The 20171-nt window shown below is 36.5% G+C and overlaps 1 protein-coding gene across 2 annotated transcripts; it reads left to right on the top strand.

Moving 5' to 3' along the window:
- Positions 1–1591: 1591 nt before the first annotated feature.
- LOC148867123 (putative LRR receptor-like serine/threonine-protein kinase At1g07650) lies at positions 1592–20171 on the top strand. Of its 2 annotated transcripts, XM_088977488.1 has the most exons (24): positions 1592–1983; positions 3300–3453; positions 3872–3943; positions 4040–4108; positions 4184–4255; positions 4342–4413; positions 4528–4599; positions 4723–4794; positions 4876–4947; positions 5053–5118; positions 5211–5282; positions 10726–10797; positions 10923–10988; positions 11155–11217; positions 11324–11362; positions 11486–11532; positions 15128–15489; positions 15568–15766; positions 16835–16981; positions 18272–18390; positions 18496–18706; positions 18817–19054; positions 19371–19521; positions 19626–20171. In XM_088977488.1, exons 1-24 carry the CDS (start codon positions 1878–1880, stop codon positions 20016–20018), a joined length of 3006 nt encoding a protein of 1001 aa, XP_088833614.1. In that variant the 5' UTR covers positions 1592–1877; the 3' UTR covers positions 20019–20171. The 2 variants fall into 2 exon arrangements, with proteins under 2 accessions (XP_088833614.1, XP_088833615.1); XM_088977489.1 differs by lacking the exons at positions 4723–4794; positions 4876–4947; positions 5053–5118; positions 5211–5282 and having other exon boundaries at positions 1598–1983.

Genomic DNA, 20171 nt, shown 5'->3' with positions numbered 1-20171 from the left:
TGACCTCTATATATAAGTTATTTATTTATTTATCAATATGTTTATATTGCAACTTCACATTCTTTTATAAAAAGACACCCCCAGACACACACACACATATATGATGAAAATAGTTAAAAAATAATTATATATTTTGTTTTTTTATATAAACCATTATTTTATTTTAATAATTAATTATTTTTTAGAAATTAAATCAAATTCAGATATCCAACATTCTTAATACATTCGGATTTAAATCAATAATGGTAAGATCTGGTTAAATTTTCAGATACAATATAAATATACCTTAACTTAAATCCGATCAAATCTGCTTGCATCCCTAGAAATCAGGGGGCAAATTACTGGAATCTAAATGTTTTTCAGTGTTTGTAACAAAGCAAGGTTCAGCCGGCAAAGCGTTACCACCCCCAAAATATACAACGTGGCTCTGTAATTTACCCTAAAAGAAAATATCAAGCAGATCACGATCCAAAAGAAGCCAAAAAAACGAGCAGAAGCATCTGGCTTATATGGCCCAGGGGCCCAGGGGCCCGGGCCACCTCCACCACTTGCTTAGAGAAAGTCCAAATTGGCTAGAGTTGACTACCTTTTCATTTACAGACTAACTTTTGCTCCTATTAATGTCACGCCTCCTTTCTTATTACTTATTACGTGGCTTTAACATCTACCATCAATATGACCATTTCCTCTTTGATACAAAGAGCCCCAGTCAACTCCATGGATTGATTCATGCTTTCCCGCCTATCATACAAGTACAAAGATATTTTCAATGCAAGGCAGTAAAAAAGTGCTTAAACCGGTTTTGCCCTGACTGAAATGGAACTCGCAAAAATATGGAAACAATTTGTGAGTAATAGATCTAGAGTGAATAATTCTACCTTAATATTACCTATTTTCATAGTGGCCCAATTGGTAGGATCAGGGAATGGAGACTTGGGAGGGCCACTCTGTACACACTACACCATGGCTTTTAAAACCAACCCGGTTAGGGGTCTGGTTACTGATTCAAACAGTCCGATTGTTCAACCTGAACGATCAGCCTGTTCTGACAAAAAATAAAAATAAAAAATTGAAAAATAGTCAAAATCATTCTTACAGTTAACCGGCCAGTTCAGCAGTTTGCTGAACAAAATCAACGGTTTTAAGGATAAAAGCAGATTTAGGGAAAAATGGAACTGATTTCCCGTTTTTCTGGTCTGACCGTTCGATCCAATCCGGTTTTGAAAACCATGCACTACACCACAGCTGCATGTTGCGAATATCGCCTATGAATGACAATAAATAATACAAGAAATGTTCTTTATTATGTATGGATGTAGATGTTGTATATACACGTTTAGTGGGAATTTGGTTCCTTATAGAGCACTCCTCATGCTCTAGCTGTAGATTGGCAATATCTCCCGTACTTATATGTTATTATTTATATGGTGGGACGTAGCTGTGAGGCTGGTGTATGGAGCAGATCCCAATTCGTTAATTTTGTGGTCAGTACATCCGGAATCACTTTGAGTAGGTTCTGCGCAAAGGTTGGGTAATTTCCAATCGTAAGGCAGGTAATTATAATAAAATATCAGCAAGTCTCCATCATGCTTGCTTGTTTTGCTATCATGGCTAGGCCAAATCTCTTTTTTTTTTTTAATTTTCTTTCTTCGTCTGGCATGGAAAGATAAGTTTTCAGTCATTCATAGAGTCCAAGTAAACAAAGCTCGGCTGCTCAACTTGCGCTGGAGCTTCGGAAGTTCATAGCCGGCCGGAGGATTCAGACGTTTTGATTTCAGGGACGAAGGAGAACTTCATGTCTGACGTTCCAAATTCAGAGAATAATATTACTTCTTCTTCTTGATCATATCTTTCCAGCTTGAGCTGGAGTGTTGCAGATGGGCTTAGGACGTTCCTTCATTATCTGGGTTTTTGGGTTCAGTTGCTTTTTGGCGTTCGAGTTTGGAGCTGCTCAGAATGATGCGACTCTCGTGGCCGATGAAGGTGAGACAATAATTCTGTAACTGCTTACTGGGATTTTCTTTCTGGAACTGTTTCTCTCAATTTCTTCTTCTTCTTCACTGAAATATATCTCTGTTTTTTTGGGCGCCTGAAGAATCAAATCCACCCATAAATAACAGTCTGCTGCTTATTGGGTTTTTAGTTCCTTTCTTTTTTGCTGATTTTGGCTGATTATTTGCGGACAGGAAAAGGAAAATGAATGGCTTGAAACATAGTATTCAATGGAGAAACAAATCATCATATTCCTAATTTTCCTGGGGTTTAGCTAACTTAGGAATTGAATGTCATTTGATTTCTTTCATTCATCACTCACTCTGTGGAAAAATGTTTTCCACTGTTCCATTTCCACACAAATTTACTTGCAAATTAAAACAACAAACTAGCATTTTCTGGAAATCTTCTTTTTCTTTCAATTTATGTGCAACCAATTAGAGCCTTATTAGAAACCCGACCTGGAAATCTTCATTTATTACCCACTCTGTGGAAAAATGTTTTCCACTGGTTACAGAATTTGGGTTATAGTGGAGATCTCAGATACAAATGTAAAATGTTGATCATTTTGAAAAAGAAAAGTTAATTTACATAATAAAAATGTGCACCATTAGTCTATGATTTCTAATTAAAAACATTAATATATACTTCAAAACAGGGAAGAGAATAAAGGCCAAAAGGAAGAAATTGAGTGTGAAATGGGGGTACTTAGGTCATTTAACCTATGCACATTTTGACAAATGAGTGTGAAATGTGATCCGTTACAAAAATTGACTGGTATATCTATACCCAAATGGCCAAATGGCCCCCTAAACATTGGAATGAAATTTGGTAAAATATTAAGGGTCCATTTGGTTTATAGGAACAGGGGTTTCCAATTCGAATTGAAGTAATTCATTTTCATCCTAGCTGTTCGAATTGTTTTAGAATGGGATTGGGGTTCAAATTTATGAGAAAATGGCATTTTCCCATTTGAGGGACCATTTCGGCTTCTCTCTTTAAAATGAGAATCTCTTCCAACCGGTCAAAAATAGACAAATGACTTGAAAACCTTCCGAGCCCTATTTCTGTATACCTACTCCTGGAGAGTTATATATATCTTGTGGAATTTGATTTTGATTCCAATCCCAACCAATCAGGCAAAGAGAGTAAATGATTCCCATTTCCCATTCCATTTCCAATTCTGTGAGCCAAATGGACCTTAATAAAACAATACATTTTACGGAAAATTTTCATTAGAATTAGCCACAATTTCTGAGTTTTCTAATTTTAATAATCTTTTTTTTTTTTTTTCCTTTTTGCCACAGTGGCTGCATTGCGTGAAATAGCGAGTAGGTTGAACAAGAGCGACTGGGACTTCAACGTGGATCCGTGCAACGACTGGATCCCCGTCTCCATTCTTGAATACCAAAATAACGTCACGTGCAACTGCTCCAACACCGAATGCCACGTCACCAACATGTACGACTCTTCTTCCCTTATTTCCTTGCACATAAATGGCGCGTGACAGAGACGCGAATTTAATTAGTGTTGCAGCGACGCACCAATGACGTCTCTTGAATCTTGATCTTGATTGGCGCGTCGCTGCTGCAATCTGAGCGCTAGCGAGTAGCGAGCAATTGGGATCTGCTTCTTACACAGGGCGCCTCACAACGACCTCACGGGCTCATCCCACCAGAACATCTCATGGTGGGATATGCCCGTGAGGTCGTTGTGAGGAGCAGATCCAGTCTCAGTAGCGAGAGGGTGAAGGTGAAATTTTTGATTTCATCGTCTCCCGGAAAACACCAGTGATCCAATTCCAATGAGCGCGCTCTCATCGTGCAAACTCCTCAAAGATCATTTCCAAAAGATAACCGGTTATTCGTTTGAATTGCAGAGTCCTCAAAGGTCAGGGTCTACCAGGGGTGCTTCCGCCAGAGCTGATCAAGCTTCCTTACCTCAAAGAAATGTAAGAGCGAGCCGCTCTGTTCTTCCTAGTTTCTTCCCATTATTCACTGTGATTGCTCTTTGAAATGCTAACTAACTTAACTGCAAACCTCGACAGTGATCTCACTAGGAACTACCTAAACGGTACAATCCCTCGGCAATGGGGTTCTTCGAAGCTGGAAATCATGTAAGTACACTTACTCTCCATTCTCATGCAAGGTTTTCTGGTCTAAAATTAATCGAGAGTTATCATTGCGTGCAGCTCCCTTATCGGCAACCGACTATCGGGTTCGATACCCAAAGAAATTGGAAACATCACCACTCTCAGAGAACTGTGAGTTTTCAATTTTTCAGTTTTCCGTTTATGTACGTACTTCAATTTGTTTTTCATTTAGTTACTTAAAGTAGCTTGAATTTCAGAGTCCTGGAGTCCAATGGCTTGTCTGGAACTATTCCTCCAGAGCTTGGGAGTCTGATCAATTTGGAGAGACTGTAAGGCTTTTCTTTCATTCTCTACTGGGTGTTTGATTTCTTGTCTTTTCTCCAGTTTTCATATTCTTGAAGGACTGACACTTCGTTCTCTTTCAATGTCGGGGGTGCTTTTAGGCTACTTTCCTCAAATAATTTCACGGGGCAGTTGCCCGAGACATTCTCTAATCTGGCCAGCTTGAGTGACTTGTAAGTTCCTGTGGAATGGGTGTATTTTATATTTATTCAAATCTAGAACTTCTTTCTCTTTTTCCTCCCTCATGGTTAATCGTATTCTCAAGCTAGTAATTAATATTATTTGACATGGTGCAGTCGAATAAGCGACAACCAGTTTAGTGGAAAGATACCTAGTATGATACAGAACTGGACAAGCCTCACAAAATTGTAAGTGATATTTGATTTTTAAAAAGTAGTATTTCAGGTGGCCTTTTTGGCCTCATTGTTGTGCTTAAATTTTAATGACAGAGTAATGCAAGCAAGCGGTCTTCAAGGCCCCATTCCTTCTGACTTCTCTGGTTTGACGAAATTAAGTGATCTGTGAGTAAAAAGGATTATTTCTTACCTATTCCCTTAGTTTATTTTTCTAATGATCTTTAGTGGAACACTTTCCATAGTTATTCTTGGTGAAATTTTTATATGCAGGAGGATTAGTGATTTAAATGGATCAGAAAGTGTTTTTCCAAAGTTGGATAAGGGCATTAAGACACTGTAAGTTGAATGGTTATATATTTCTAACACTTTAAGGATAAGTCTATCCATTATACTTGGAGATTTTAATTAAAACTAGTTTTGTATTGCAGGATATTGAGGAATTGCAACATTAATGGAACTCTGCATTCAGAAATTGCCAGCATGACAACACTGAAAACCTTGTATCTCTCTCTCTCTCTCTCTCTCTCTCTCTCTCTCTCTCTCTCTCTCTCACACACACACACACACACACACACAAACACTTAAGGGAAATAATGAACTTATTTACCGCATGCTATTTTAATTTAGGGTTGTGATTTGGTATTATCCCATTTTTGATAATCTTCCTAGACCTCTAAGTAATATTGAGGTATTTCCTTCAAAAGACAAAAATGATACTTTATATTTTCTTTTGCCATCACAAAGAAAGATATGCCTTGTCTTTTCACTGGGGATCTACCTAGTGACAAAATGAGATTTACCCAAACTAGTACCTTTTTCTTTCACTCTGTATTCTGTAAATCAAAACTTAGCTCCATGGTGGTGCATATTCACCAAGATTTCATAAGAAGTTTATTTTCCTTGGATTTTTAATGCAGTTTAAAGGATTAGAGCATGATTTGTTCTAGGAGCACTTTAGTGGGAAACCAAATCCTGTGTGTTAAAAGACTCTTTGATCTTGTGACAATCTTCCCCCTTTATACACCTAACAGGCTAAAAGATTTTTAATAAGTTTACCTAGGAGCACCTTAGTGGGAAACCAAATCCTGTGTATTTTGTTGTGTAGGAGATTTTCACATGATTTCTGCCGTACATGGGGACCATATAATACATGATGCCCATTTATTTGGCTTCGACCCATATTGTACAATGGGTTGAAGGTACATGTTTTTTCCAACACTATTAATATGACTAATCTCTGCTCTGTTATTGCCTTCTAAATGTTTTTCATTTAATAATTTTTTAAAATAGTTTTTCCATTTTTCCTTGACTTACCTTTTACCAAGACTCTTTGATCCTCCTCTCTAATGCACCTAACTGTTAGACTACGTATGCCCTTATCTCCATTAGTTTGATGTATACTGACATTTATTGTTGAATAAAATCAGTACATTATTATTTCATGTGTGTTATAGTGTGTTTTTGTGAATTACCCCTTAGTTGTATGTTTATGAGATTTATGTAAGCTTAAACATTCTCAATTGAATGATGAACGTGGAGAGTTTATCATATCAAGGCCGATACTCCTATACTGCCAAATTGGTGGAGCAATCTTTCTAAACTGCTTAGGTTAGACTTAGACCTAAGGTATAGTGGGTGGGTGTTTAAGAACAAACACTTTGTCAGACAAAGAGAATATCCCAAACTACACTCTCTTTGATGGAAACCTAAAACTGTCGGTGGTGTATTTCAACTTGTTTTGAAATCGGTTTTGCAAAATAACTTATATTTATAAATAATTTATTTTCATAAAGAGTTTGCAAAATGGTTTTAATCCCGTGATCCATCTAAGTGGAGGATGTGACACTACATCTTGCAGTTGGAGAAAAGGTCCTTGCCAATAGTGGATTTCAACCTGTTTTGAAATTGGTTTTGCAAAATGTACTTATATTTATAAATAGTTTATTTTATAGAGTTTGCAAAATGGTTTTAATCATAGGATCCATCTGAGTGGAGGGTGTGACACTGCATCTTGCAGTTAGGGAAGAGGTCCTTCCCTGTTGACAATGTTTGGATAGTATTGGTTGAGAGATTAACTACAAATGCCTTGTTGGGCCTATAACCTAACAGGCATTTCTTGGTCTAAACTAATTCACTTGGGCTTATAGGATGGCTGAAACCCAAGTCAAAGTTATAACATAATGTTGGGCTGAATTTGGGTCCAATGTGTTTGGACGATTTGCTAAGTATGACTTAGTGAATTTGACCGGTGTATGAAGGTGTGGGCTGAGCCCTTTTGGTCTAGATTGAGATCTTTGTGGTTCCCATGCCACACAAAGATAAGGTTCAATGGCTAGCCAAAAGTTATGAGAGAATTAGGATTACTTAAGAGGCCAATTTGTTTCCAACTTCCTAGTTTGACTAGGTAGATAGTTTGTTGGAAACTTAAGGTTGAAGAGGAAACTAACTAGACCTCCCTTATCCTAAGTTGATTAGGATTGTTTGCTAATTTGCAGCTTCCTAATCAGATAGAAGAGTGATTAGGAAACATCTACTTGGACTCTAAGAGTCAAAGCTATAAAAGTTGTAGAGAAGGGAGACCATGTTAAGCAATGAAGACAAGACTTCTTGCCTTTGCAACCTTAGTTCAACCTAAGGGAAAAGAGGACCTATTTTTCTTCTCCCACCTTACTTTATACAGAAAAATACAGCCTTTTGAGTGACAAGAGAAAGCACACCATTGTTGATTCAATCAAGCTTGGAGAGTGCAACGTATTTGGCATCAATTCTCTTGATAATCTAGCAAGAATGATCTCCACTTTTGGGCTGCACCATCTTCAGCTTTGGAGATCTTTTGGACCTGATTCTTTGGGCATGTTTACCACCTAGGGAGCTGCACTTTTGGACTCTATATATAGTAACATTCTACCCAGTTTCTGGAAACTAATCTGGCATGATGATTCTAAGTCAATCCTGTGAGAAAACTTGTTTCTTTTGAGAGATTCGATCTCTCCTAGGGCTGAATAATTTTTGAAATTCACGTTTGCCACCATAAAGGTTTGACCTTTATGGTTTTTTCTCAGCCTATTCTTCAGTAGAATGGTTTAAATCTTTGCCTTTCCTTTCTTTCATCTTTAATACACTTAACATGCATTTCTACACTCCCCTCAAATGGAACATATCATGCCCATCTTGCTCCATATTGTGTTCAGTTTTTTCTTCGTTATCCCTTTGGTGAAAACATTTTCTAGCTGATCATTGGTTTTGACATATGGGAAGGAAATTTCTTTTCTAACAATCTTCTCCCTTATAAAGTGCCTATCAACTTCCACATGATTAGTGCAATCATGCTGAACCAAATTGTGGGCAGTATTAATAGCAGCTTTGTTGTCACAATATAACTTAATACAATCTTGGGGCTCTACCCCTGAGTTCTTTCAATAGAAATTTCAGCCTAACAATTTGGATACACCATTCACCATGGATCTAAATCCTGCTTATACACTAGAACAAGCTGCAACATTTTGCATCTTGTTTCTCCAAGCCACCAAGTTACCTCCATGAAGGATACAATACCCAAAGGTGAACCTACGATTATCAACTGATCCAGCCCAATCTGCATGATTATAATCTTCTAACTACAAATGTCCATGGTTAGTAAAAAATAATCCTCTCCTAGTAGAGGATTTTAAATATCTAAAAATCCTCTAACTGCTTCAAGATGAGGAATATAAAGAACATGCATACATTGGCTAATCACACCAATTTCTTAACAATGTATGATTTGCCTGGCTCTAAGAGCACCCAAACTTCTTAATAGCAATGCTAAACTAGGCTATAGGGAGCTTCAACCCATAGATAGACTTCTTTAGTCTGCAAGCATTTCCTGAAGGGATGACAGCACTTGGAAGATGAAGCATATACACTTGTTCTTTCAAGTTACTGTGAAGAAATGCATTCTTCACATCTAACTGGTATAAGAGCCAAGATTTTTGAGCAACAATAGGTAGGACTTTGATAGAGTTCATCTTAGCAATAGGAATAAATGTTTCAGTATAATCCAAACCATAAGTTTGAGTATACCCTTAGGCAACCAGCCAAACTTTCTACTGTTCTACAGATCATCTAAATTGTATTTTAAGTGAAAACCCATCTACACCCTACTGGATCCTTCTCCTTAGGTAGATCAACCCACTCCTAGGTTTCATTTTTAATTAGAGCCTTCATTCCATTGTCACAGCAACCTCCCATTCGGGTTTAGATAGAGCTTCAGAAACACTTTTAGGAACAGCCGAACAGGAATAGAAGAGATAGTAGAAAGAAAGGCCAAGTAAGAAGTGGGAAAATGATAGTAAGACACACTTAAAAATAGGATGAATGGTATGCTTCCTAATACCTTCTCTTTGAGCAATAGAAAGATGAAGATCATCAATTGAAGGTTCAATAAAATTTAGATAAAACATCATCATCATCAAGAGAAGTGACAGGTTGAGAGTTACCTGGTTCAGAACTTGGATCCACAGGAGGAGACTCTATCAGCCTTTCACCAGTAGACTTTACATCTTTCTCCTTATGCCATGTGTACTTTGAGTAAGTTGAGAGTTACCTACACTTCTAGATCATTGGCATTGGCTATATAATACTTCCCCTGACCGTTTGTAGAGGAAGATTGTTACAGAGAAGTTTGGCACCGTCAACTTCAATTGGGACCTAGATACAGGCAATTCTCTGTTTGGCTGCATCAGTATGGAAGGGAGCAGAGAAAGTTCATCAACAGTTCATGATGGGTATAGGATTCAAGCTCGGTAAGGGAACTCGAGTCAGGTTTTGGTTGAATAACTGGTGTGGGAATAGGCCTTTAATGGAAGAGTTCCCACTTCCCCATCTCTTTTTCTCATTGTTTAAAATGGGAGGTTCTGGTGGCTAATAGCTTCAGTAGAATGAAAATTCCAAGAATTGGTGTCCTACCTTTAGGAGGCAGTTAAATGATTGGGAGATTGAGGACTTGCTTAAACTTCTCTCATTGCTTCAGAGTTGAAATCCCTCACAAGATAAGGGAGATGAGAGATGCTGGAGGTGGATGGAGTGTTCTTAGTCAAATCATCTTACATCAAGCTGCTGGGACCTTCAGCTGCTGGCTTACCTTGGAGAGATGCTTGGCTGCCTCATGTCCCATCAAAAATAAATTTCCTGGTGTGTTATGCTGTCCTGGGAAAGACCCTTTCAAAGGAATCTCTAATGCACAGGGGCATTAATCATAGCTCATCGGAGTGTCTTCTTTGTGGGTCCCATTTGGAATCTGTCGACCATCCCTTTATTGGCTTCTGCTTTACCAGAAGTATATGGGATTTCTTTTGTAGCATGATGAACTACTTTTGGTGCTATCCAAGATCTGTTAGGGAGCAGCTCAGAAGCTGGAAGCTGCAGGGTTTGACCAAGCGAGGCAAACTCTTATGAAGAACATTCCGTCCAGTGGTGATGTGGGTGATTTGGAAGGAAAAGATAGCAGGATATTTAATAACAAAGCTAAGTCTGAGGCCGAAGTGATTAGGTAGACTTGTAGCAGCCTTGCATTCTTGGCTCTCAGCTCATGAGCTATTCAAAAGGTATTCCCCACCAGGAGTATTTTGATCATTACTCCTTTTGGTTAGAGACAACACATATAATACTGTATAGTCACATGTTGTAAAGAAAGTATTGGACCAGCAACATATAATGTACTTTAGCTTTATCACGTATATGCTACTCACTCCAGCTCTACATGAATTATACTTGCATACATTTATAGTATCATATAATGAAATTACCTTACCTGCAGGGGCAGCTAGCTGAGGCTATCTACCTTTCTAAGCATATTATGTACTCTCTCTTATTTTTGATCATTAATAAAATTTCTAAATTATTATTGATAAAAAATGTAACTACCTTACCTTTCTCTCAATAAAATTCCTTCTTTTCCTACAGGGACCTCAGTTTTAACAGGCTAACAGGAGAAATTCCCAGTACATATGATGCCTTGTCAAGCGTGGATTTTATGTATGTAATCCAATTTTATAGCTTTAATTTATTTTGTGGTAAATTATTGTGTGGACTCTTACATTTCTGGCACAATAAAAAAGCTTCTCAATCACATTACATCCTTGTTGTGGACTGTTTATTAGATATCTAAGTGCAAACTTGCTAAGTGGACCTGTGCCTGATAGATGGCTGCAAAGAGGAGAGGTCATGTAAGTTACTTTTATGAGTACTCAATAGTTTGTTTACAGTCAATCTGTAATAAAGTGTCATTTTATTGAAGGAAACTGATATTTTGTGCCATAGTAATGCCAAATTATAGTTCTTATTATTCTTACTCAAGAAGATGATTATTTGAACTAAACTGTTTTTGTACAGTGATCTTTCCTACAACAATCTTACAGTACAAAACTCAGCTCCCTCTTGTCAACATCGGAAATTGTATGAATACTAAATTACTTACTTGTCACTTCATACTTTGTAGTCTTATCCTTTTGATGTGGTAAACTATTTCTATTACTAAAATCTTTGTTACTATTTTCCCCAGAAACTTATTCAGAACCTCCTCCTCTCTTGGAAATAACTTGTAAGTCTATCATATTTTCACAAATACCTATGAAAGAACTTTGTTGCTTATCATATATTACATGGAAAAACACATAGTAATAAATCATAAATCTGACTTGATAATGAACTGTTATTGACTTAGAACTGGAGTTGTCTCATGCTTGCGGTCTTCCCAGTGTCCAGAAAAAAGTATGTACTTTTGAAACTAGAATAATGAATATTGCTCTCTCTCTCTCTCTCTCTCTCTCTCTCTCTCTCTCTCTCTCTCTCTCCCCCTCTGCCTTTATGTTTTTCAAGTATATTTGTGATGGTACTGTTTTATTTTTTTCTTTATGATAACAAATTATTGTCATTCATATCTATATATTTATTTCAAAGGGCAACAATCTATTTTAAGAAAAGAAAAATATAAGAGAGGGAAGTAGAAGATAGAATTTCAAGATAATTTCAGCATAGCCTTTTTATTTCTATCCAACTGGTGTGAGTGATAATCTAAGGGCTGAAAATATGGTAATGTTGGAGGGAGTGCAAAGGGAAAAGAGTTTGAATATAAGAAAATTAATCATTAGGGACTACAAATTGGTGGTGGGTTCACTATAAAGCGAGGAGGAAAAGATGTGGAATTACAGAAATGAAATAGAGAAATTCAGATGGTTGACAAAAGATATGGAAGTGAGTCTGCAATGGGTCAAAAGGATTGCTAATACTTTGGTTCATAAACTAATGAAACAAGGGGTGGGGAGAGACGAACCATTTTGGGCACAGTTGGAAGAAAAAGAAGGAATTTTTTTTTCTGACAAAAAATCCTGTTGTTCCTTTCTGACCACATATTTTCCCTTAGTTAACCCAGGTAAATGCCACTCTGAACAGAGCTCTAACTGAGACTGGCATGCACCAAATTAGGTTCAAATCCTTCAAAAAGTGATTCCACACTGCTGTGCTGAACTTACAGTGTAGGAACAGATGCCTAGAGGACTCCACTTCCATATTGCATAGGCAGCAAACTAAATCTGAAATATTAAAGCCTTTTTTTTCATTAACATCTCTTTGGACAGGCACCTCTCCAAAGCTGTCACCAAACAAAAAATTTGACTTTTGAGGGGCCCATATTCCCCCAAATGGCCTGACTGGGAAAAGGGTCTTCATCCTTCCCCACTAGAAAATTGCAAAAGGATTTGACTGTGAAAACTCCTGACTTATTCCACTTCCAAATTCTTGTGTCCTGTGTTTGAATGTTTAGCTGCTATTTTTGTAACAATGCAAGGAGGTCTGCTATCTGCTGAAGCTTCCAATCATTAGAACTCCTAAAGGATGGAGTCCAGCACAGTCTACTATCATCCATCATGAAGGAATCAGCCACCAAGGCTTCCTTTTCTGTTGCCACATTGTACAAGGCAGGGAACAACTCTTTAAGAGTGCTAGGAATTGATGCACTTTGACAAAGAATCTCTTGAACTAAAAGAAGGCTTGAAAGCAAGACCAACTCAATGAAACAAAACAATGCTAGAAATAAGAAATCTTATTAGGGAAGTTGGTGTGGGGACCTTTGCAATGAGAGGATAATCTCTTTCTTTAACTACTTCAGATGATTCCCTTGGAAACTTGATCCCTGAAAGAGAATTCCTTCTAAAACTTGAATTGCCGTATAGGTTGTTCCTTCTATGCGTAAGAAATCCTTGAAAAATCTTCAAAATCTCCACATGAAAACTAGGCAACTTGTTGTGTTTTATTACCTCTTTGCACAAAATTTAGAATTTTCCACATGAAGCCTTGTTCAATCAGGAAACTATTATTGATATCATGGTAATTTTTTTGAGATTTAACTTGAGTTCATGATTGTAGTCACTTCCCATTGTAGTTTCCAATCCTTTCTCATTCATTGGCCATGCCACATGTTTTGCACTAGTGCAATGCACAAAACCCAAACTGCAATATGATAAGCCAAAACTTTTTTTTTTTTTATAAGTGGTAAGAAATGTATTGTATTAATAGTAAAGAAGAGGGCAGAAGCCCTCAATCATATACAAAAGAAGTGTGCCTTTAATGCACAGATCATGTAACTCAAAAATGATGGACCACCATTGATTAGAGAAAGAGCTGGCAGACACATCCACGAAAAGCTTCAAGCACCTGGCCCAGCTCACACACAACCTTTCCACCTTCCCTAGGACTACCTCCACTGAATTGGACTTGGACTAAAAAATCCTTTGATTGCACTCCTTCGGCACCACCCAAAAAACTGCAAAAGGAAGGCTATTCCACAGAAAACAACCTTTATCCTCCAGCCTGAGATTAAATCAGTCACAGAGGAAGAGAGAACCCAGACTAAGTGTTACAACTCAATTAATAAGCCAAAATTTTAAAGTGTTTCTTCATAAACTCAATACCTAATGCCATGGGTGGGGAGATCCGCAAATGCCATGGCTGATAGCTTGGCCAAGCAGGGAACAAATAGGGAATACTTGTTTTGGGAACAGCTGTAATCTGTTTTTGTTTTTGATTATGGGGGAGGTCGGAGCTCGCGCCTCTCCTTGAGACACTTGTAACTGACTTTGTCCTCTTTCTAATAAAATTATTTCCTTCTATCAAAACAAAAGCTCAATACCTATAATTTGCATGGAAACCTCTAGTCAATGAGGAACCTAAGGGCAAGGATGCTACATGTACATGAACCCTAAGACATCCTTGTTACTTAATTTTAGGCAAGGATCAAAGTATCGGTACCGGGTATGTATTGGACAGCTCAGATACGGATATAGATACTGATACACTTTAGAAACGCATGGATATAGACAAAAGATATGGAAATGATTGGATATGCTACGGAAACACATACAAATCACATAAATACATTAATAATACTAAATCTAAAGCTAAGTTATATATGAATAAGGTATAAACACATGAAAAAATGCACACTTTAATTGGTTGTATGAAGAGGAATATTACAATCAACAATACCGTAACTCTAGAACATGTACACACCATACAATAATTATCACTCTATTTTATAATTATATAATTTTTATTTTTCATTAATTTTGGAAATTTTTATTTATTTAGTATTTTTATATAAATAATAGCTCTATTTTTTAAATAATAGATATGTTTTCATTTTTAACATATAATTGTAAAATAAAACATGTAAATCATTTAAGGTAGGTAAAATAAATTATTTTTCTAATTTTTCAGTTTTATTAAATTTTTAGGGAAAACTAAATCTTAAATTATTTATTTTGGTTTTTATAATTATAATTCTATTTTAGCTTTTATAATTATATCTTTCAATTTTTATTGAAGTCCAGAAAACAGTGCAAAAGTGGTCAATAAATAGAATCGTGAAACAAGCACCAATGGTATCAGTGTGTATCAGACCGTATCAACCAATATGACCTGATATGGAGGTGTATAATACCGATACACACAACTCATGTGGTATAAGGCTAATCGTGGTGTATTCTGTATCCATGATCACGGAACCCCACTGAAGATATGTACAAGGAAAGGCACAAAACAGAAACATATTCAGCTTCCATTTTCTCATTCTCCTATAGTCTTATTGACCCCAAACCCCAACCCCCCATCAAAAAAAATTTAAATATCATTTACTGAAGAAATCAAATTGATGAATTTTCTGAATTCCTTGGGTAGAGAGATCCAAAGGCACATGTTTTGAACTGGAATATGGTAGGCACAGTAGAAGGTTCAGCTTTCTATCTTTATCTTTTTCTTGATTATATTCTGTCATACTGTCAGCTCTAATATTTTGCTTCTTCTGTTTTAGAATTGTACGAGCTTAATATAAACTGTGGTGGACAAGAGTTAAACATTAATGACACCAAATATGAAGCTGATTCAGATGCAGCTGGTCCTTCAAATTACCATGAAGTTAGTAACTGGGCCTTTAGCAGCACTGGTGATTTCATGGACAATGGAAACAGTGATATCTATGTTGGAACATCCAATCTGGCAAATGACCTTGAACTGTACAAGAATGCACGCATTTCTCCACTCTCTTTCACTTATATAGGATATTGTCTTCAGGATGGTAGTTACAATGTGAACCTCCATTTTGCGGAGATCATATTTAGCAATGAAAAAAACTATAGCAGTCTTGGGAGGCGTGTATTCAATGTTTATATTCAGGTAATTAGCCATGTAATACAAATATATGCATTCAACAGATTAAACAAGTCATGCCTAATTATAATGATTTAAGTGCAGGGAAATTTGGTGCTGGAAAATTTCAATATCGTAGATGAAGCGGGTGGATCTAGGAAGCCAGTCATCAAAAAAATAGATGAAGTAAATGTAACAAGTGGCACTTTAGAAATCCATCTCTATTGGGCTGGGAAGGGATCAACAGCAATACCTTCTAGAGGAACCTACGGTCCTCTTATATCAGCCATTTCTGTAAAACCTAGTAAGTCAAATGCTTGTCCATAGCCTCTTCTCATGGTTACTTTTATCTCTGAGTTAATTGATTGTGTCTAGAATGGGTAATATAAATCCGATTTTCTAAGGCCATGAAAAAGAATAAACTTAACATAACTGTGGTGTAAATGTTTTCTGTTCCTGAAATCTGTAAATAATTTGGAAAAGAATATAAAACTATGGTTTAAAATGTCCATATATTTCCACGACATATTTCCATTTCCCTGGGTACTGACATGAAATGTTATTGCAATGGACACATTCCCTGATGAAAACTACCAGTGCTACGTGAAGTACAAGACGTATTATAAAATTAGTTGACAATAGTATTTTAAATATGTGGAGTAGCACTGTGTATGATGGACATGATTACCACTTTGAGCCAGCTCGAATTTCTTTTCAAACATGATATTAAATCATAGTTTTTATCATATGATAAATCATTTGGTTGATCTATTAGAATAATTTGCACTTTCTATACGTTTAAATTATGCTTAAACTCACTCTATCTTATGAAATTTTGACTCTTAAAGTTTACAGGACAACGTCATAGCATATAATTTAACCTATTAACCTTAGTTTTTTTAGCTTTGTTTGATGATTTGGAACAAGTTAATAATTTAGAATGGTCTACTTATGCACCTTTTTTCATTACATAAAATAACATTCTGTATTTTTTGCATATTTTACAATGTTTTACCATGTCTTTAATTTTTAACAGTATTTCCATACGACATTTGTGATATTCCCAACATATTTCCTATATTTGGACGACTGATGTTTCCACCAACACTAACATTTTAAACCTTGTATAATACATTGACCATGAAGGAGTAGTAATTCGTATAGACAATGTCAAAACAAGTAATTATCTTTTTTCCTCACTTTTTTCACTGTTTCCCTTTCTATGATTTATATTGATTGACACAGCCAAAAGAACAATCCCTTGCAAATTAATTTACCATTATGCTATTGAGACAATTGCTCTCTATCATATATTTCTTTCAAAAATCATTTTTAACAAAGCATAGGTATTTGGTATTGTTTATCCTTGCAGATTTTATACCTCCTTCAGAAGGTGGAAAAGGAATATCTGGTGGTGCTGTAGCTGGAATTGTTGTTTCAGTGTTAGTGTTTATCTTCTTGGTCTTGGTTCTCCTTTGGTGGAAAGGCTGTCTGGGTAACAAGACTACAATGGATCAAGGTAAGAGCAAGCTGGTTATATAAATGAATAAATCCTCACAATTCTTTTTTTCTTTCCTTTTTTCATCTTTAGGAAGTAGGTTGGGGTACAGTAGATTAGTGGGAATATTAAAGTTACCCATCCCAGGACCCCAGATTGTGTAATAGCCTTTTTAGTCTTTCTCTTCATCAAGTTGTCTTTGTATTAACATGGAAATAATAATCATACAACTTTCCAAATTCTGTTCTTTGGATCCATTTCCATGACGGATAGGAATTCAGAAAGTTCTAAAATTTTTGTCATAAATTCAACTTTTTGGGCCAAAGGTTAGGACCGTATCCATTCTAACCCCCTCCCCCAGCCCCATATGGCTGGGACCAACATTTTTTTTTTATAATTAAAAAAGATTTATTAATGATATATAAGAAATGTTTCAAGAACCCCAAGGAGAGGCACCAACATTGGGCAATAGCCTTTTTGGGGGTTTTGAAATAATGTGGAGAAAGGTCATTTGAATCCTGGAATTGGTTTTTGTGTCTCTCAACATATTCCAATCCATGCTAAACCAAGCAGAGTTTTGACATCATTAGAAAAGGAAACCAGAAAAATGAAAAATGATCCAAATATTCCTATTTGTTGCATTTAATATATTCTGTTTCTCATTTGCAACATGTAAACTAGATTTCATGCCGTTTATCATCATCATCCAAACCTTGTCCCAACTATATGGGATTGTCTACATTAATCCTGTTTCACCATTAAATTCTGTTCAGTACATATCCATTGTTAAAGTATGAGTGGTTAGATTGTTTCTTACTACTTCCACCCAAGTCCTTTTCAGTCCTCCCCTAGCTCATCTAGCTCTTTCAACTTGTGGCAGATAACTTCTAATGAGTACTATAGATGGTCTTCTATGCAGACTAGATTTCATGCTGTTCATATAAGGAAAATATTAGAGAGACAGTACCTAATGTTGGTCCCAGCCATTTAGATTCTTGGGATGGGTGGACACGACACAGACCTAACCTTTGGCATTTTTTGCATAAAATGGCAACTCAGAGATTCAAATTTGCATTCTTATGCTTGTCAGCCCATGATTTTACTACTGCACCAAGGAACAAAATGAATGTATTTCCCATATTCTCCATTACCCTTGGTTCAGAATCTTCTTTTCATCCATGTCCTTCTGGGTATGATTTTCAAGCTCATGACAGTGGATTATGATGCCTCTAGTACAGAATGCAACCTAACAGGAGAAAAGAAATTTGTAACTTATAATGAATTATCCTTGTCTAACTTCTTTTTTGACAGATCTGAAAGGTGTAGACCTACAAACTGGTACCTTTACCTTGAGGCAAATTAAAGCTGCTACAAACAACTTTGATAATGCAAATAAGATAGGAGAAGGTGGTTTTGGACCTGTTTACAAGGTATTCTACACAAGAACAGTCTTCACCTATATCTCCTTGATTCAAATGTATATGTTTCTTCCTTATGAATGCTACAAGAAACTTCACATCACTTCTCAAATGCAGGGTATTTTGTCAGATGGAACCATAATAGCAGTGAAGCAGCTCTCTTCAAAATCAAAGCAAGGAAATCGTGAATTTGTGAATGAGATAGGAATGATTTCTGCTTTGCAACACCCACATCTCGTAAGGCTTTATGGTTGTTGTATTGAAGGAAACCAGTTACTGCTGATATACGAATACTTGGAAAATAACAGCCTTGCTCGTGCTTTGTTTGGTAACCTTGGCATTATTTGTTTAGCCTCCTTTTGCTTTTTTCTGCTGACATGGGTTGGTTATATATAACAGACTGCTTTTTCTAATTTGTCTTGATGTAATGATTTACAGGTCCAGAAGAATTCCAATTGAAACTGGACTGGCCAATTAGGCACAAGATATGTGTTGGAATAGCAAGAGGTTTGGCATATCTACATGAAGAGTCGAGATTGAAGATTGTTCATAGAGACATTAAGGCCACAAATGTACTACTTGATAAGGATCTGAACCCTAAGATATCTGACTTTGGCCTGGCCAAGCTTGATGAAGAGGAGAACACCCACATAAGCACTCGAATTGCTGGGACTTAGTGAGTTACAATGCTCCACATTCTATTTAGAAGTCATAAATGATATGTTTAACTTCTAATTAAAATCTTGGTGGAAAAGGATTTAATCCACTATGAGAGATTCCTGACTTTTTCCAAATTCTGACTATCCTTGTCTAGCGGCAACTAAATTTGTCTAATTAATGATTTAAGGTGCATGTAAATATCTTTTAACAAAGACATGTTGGCTTTGTTATGAGAACCAATACTATACTAGAAGCAATATTACTAAATTTTTCATAGGTTACTGCAGTGTCATATATGTAGAATATAATATGTTATAATCTTGACTTTTCAGTGGATATATGGCACCAGAGTATGCAATGAGGGGTTATTTGACAGATAAAGCAGATGTTTACAGTTTCGGAATTGTTGCTTTGGAAATTGTCAGTGGGAAGAGCAACACTAGTTTCAGGCCAAAGGAGGAACGCATTTATCTTCTTGATTGGGTAACTTGACATTACAATCAGTAAAAAAGGGGCTTATTTCTTTATTTCTTCTATGCTTATTCCGGATAAACAGATATGTTACCAACTTTCTTCTTCTATGATAGGCCCTTATTCTTAAAGCGAAAGGATGTTTGATAGATCTCGTGGACCCAAGGTTGGGATCAGAATTCAACAAGGATCAGGTTATGGCAATGATTAATGTAGCTCTCTTATGCACTAATGAATCTGCAGAGCTAAGGCCTGCCATGTCTTCTGTAGTAAGCATGCTTGAAGGCCAAGCCCCTATTCAGGAGCTTGTTTCAGATTCAAGTATCTCCTCTAGTGAAGTAAGGTACAAGGACATGATGAAGTATTACCAAAGTTTAGATGATAAGAGCATCAGTGAGAGCCAGACTCGGAATACATTGAATGATGGGCCATGGACCGGGTCTTCTACATCTGCCAATGATCTTTACCCAATCAAATTAGATTCCAGGTATTTGAATGACAGGGAGTAGAGTGGTTTATGCTACCTTGATGTGTTTCCGTGAGGCTTAGATGTATATGTTTGGCATATTATTTTCACTTTCCTCATTTCTTTATGATGATTGGAGACTGGAGATTTCATTATGAAAGATGAAAGTATACAAAATTTGCAAGTTTTATTCAAA

Source organism: Nelumbo lutea, chromosome 3 (genome assembly GCF_056320005.1).
Source record: "Nelumbo lutea isolate HS-2025 chromosome 3, American lotus-T2T, whole genome shotgun sequence".
Lineage (NCBI taxonomy): Eukaryota > Viridiplantae > Streptophyta > Magnoliopsida > Proteales > Nelumbonaceae > Nelumbo > Nelumbo lutea.
The sequence above is the reverse complement of the archived record's forward strand: the minus strand, read 5'-3'. Positions and strand labels throughout refer to the sequence as shown.